The sequence below is a fragment of the Lepus europaeus genome, chromosome X (genome assembly GCF_033115175.1).
Source record: "Lepus europaeus isolate LE1 chromosome X, mLepTim1.pri, whole genome shotgun sequence".
NCBI classification, from domain to species: domain Eukaryota; kingdom Metazoa; phylum Chordata; class Mammalia; order Lagomorpha; family Leporidae; genus Lepus; species Lepus europaeus.
The window spans coordinates 57,222,418-57,224,471 of NC_084850.1; the positions used below are offsets into that span (position 1 = coordinate 57,222,418).

The 2,054-nt window shown below is 46.4% G+C and overlaps 1 protein-coding gene across 1 annotated transcript; it reads right to left on the reverse strand.

Annotated features, from left to right (window-relative positions):
- Positions 1-392: 392 nt before the first annotated feature.
- Positions 393-1,670, reverse strand: LOC133753078 (RNA polymerase II subunit A C-terminal domain phosphatase SSU72-like). Its single transcript, XM_062183453.1, has one exon. It carries the CDS (start codon positions 1,655-1,657, stop codon positions 989-991), a length of 669 nt encoding a protein of 222 aa, XP_062039437.1. The 5' UTR covers positions 1,658-1,670; the 3' UTR covers positions 393-988.
- Between the last annotated feature and the right edge of the window lie 384 nt (positions 1,671-2,054).

The following is a 2,054-nucleotide window of genomic DNA, read 5'->3' on the forward strand; positions in this document are numbered from 1 at the left end:
CAGAGACCTGGATCAGATGTGGAATAGCCAGCAATTAACTGGCACACTGATATGGGATGCAGGCATCCCAAGCATCAGCTTAATGTGCTGTACTACAATGCCTGCCCCAAAATAATGTTCCTTTTGATTTACTCAACAGAAACTGATTAGAGACTCAAAACAGAACCCTGATTAGCATTTGACTAAACATTTAGAAGGTGTATGTATGCTATAAAATAGCTACTGTTTTCCTTCTCTTCAATTCTCACCAGAGATTCCACTTTGCAGTTCAGGGCAGAAATTCTGAGGACTGTAGATAAGCCTAATGGGGTTGACATGTTACAAAACCATCTCATGGGACACAGAGCAGGATGCAGAACTGTAAAAAATTATCTGGAAGAACAAACAGAAGATAAGCAACATAAAATATGTGCTCTTTATTTTAACTGACAAAACATGTATATATCCACGGTTTTCAATGTTTTACGTTATCTATACGTTGTGGAATGGATAAATCAAAGTTATTGGCTAGATATTATTTTAGCATATTATTTAAGTATAGTTGTATTCCTAGTTAAATTTTTTTTTTTTTTTGAGAAACAGCAGCATCTATATACTGACAATTCCAGGTACTTTTCTAATAAGATACAGGCCATTGCTTAATTCAGGTATTTGTACAGTCCAGCCATTTATAGGAAAAGGAAAGGGAAAGGCGGACACAACTTAAGATACACATGTTGGGGGGAATGTACTATAAACTGTTTCCTTTTTTGGTTAAAACCCCCAAAACTTTATAACCAATATCCTACTCAGAAGCAAAAGTGGGCTAGAAAAACGTAAGGGTTTTTAATCTGGCATTCATGTCTATCTTCTCATTTCCCATGTAACAACTTATATGGGTAACTACAGTCCACCACCAGAATACCTAAAAGTAACAACAAATACCAGGAAAGAAAAAGTGTTAACAAAAGAAAGCAGAGATGATGGCGTCGGAGGGCAGGCGGGCGCCTCAATAGAAGCAGACGGTGTGCAGGAAGGCCCTGCCGCTCTTCTCCTCGAACTCCTGGAGCAGCTCCTCGATCTCGTTCTCCATGTCCTCGGTGTGCTGAATACACTGACAAAGCTCACAGATGAGGAACGCTCCCAGGGTTGCCTCTTCGGGGTTGTCCTGGATGTCTACGTTAACCACGTGCACTGGCTGGCAGGTCTCCTGTTCTCTGGAGTTCAGGTCTTCCACCACCTGGTCGTAGACTCTCTCTTCACAAGTGAGGATCAGATCAAATAGATCTTTGCAGCTCTGGAACCTTTCTGGCCGGGGCTTGATCCTCCTATTTCTGTCTAACATATGTAAAATGCCATTCTGTGTATAGAGTTCTTTGTCTTTCCTCAGAAGATCATTGTACATCTGATCATAAGTGGTTTTGAAATCGTACACGTTTGGCTTGTCGGGTGCTGGTCCTGGAAGCTTCACATGAGTTCCCGTTCCAAAGGACCTTACGTTGAATCCCCGTTTGCTGAGGATGTTGTGCGCTTCCATGCTCCGGTTCTGGTTACTGGAGCACACCACTGCCACCCGCAGTGGCATGGCGCCGGCCGCACCTACTCCGAGACTGCCACACCGCCGAAGCCCTTCGGTGCGAGCAAAAACGGCCGCCCGGCGGCGACCGGATGTCGGCATCCTAGAAGCGGCGTTGACGTAGCGCGTGCGGACGCACGGCGCTGGCGTCTGCGTGACGCCCCTGGGCGGGCACTCCCCGCCCCTTTGCGCCGTGGACCCGCCCCTTTGCGCCGTGTACCCGCCCCGCCGTTTGGGCGCGCGGCTCTTCTGAACTGCTGGCGGCAAGTGTCTGCAGCGGCTGAGTGCACAGTTCAGGCTCGCGGGCGCCGGCCAAGTTTTGTTTTTTTCCTTTTTAAAAGTCAGGTATAGATATAAACCTTTAATTGTCTTTCACGGACTTTTATGCACCTTTGTGGTACACAAATGTTTTAATATGTGTATACCGTGTGGAATAGTTAAATCAAACTTAACGGGCCCCCCTCTCCCTTCGTCCCTCTCCCTTCGCTTCTCCCCTCTC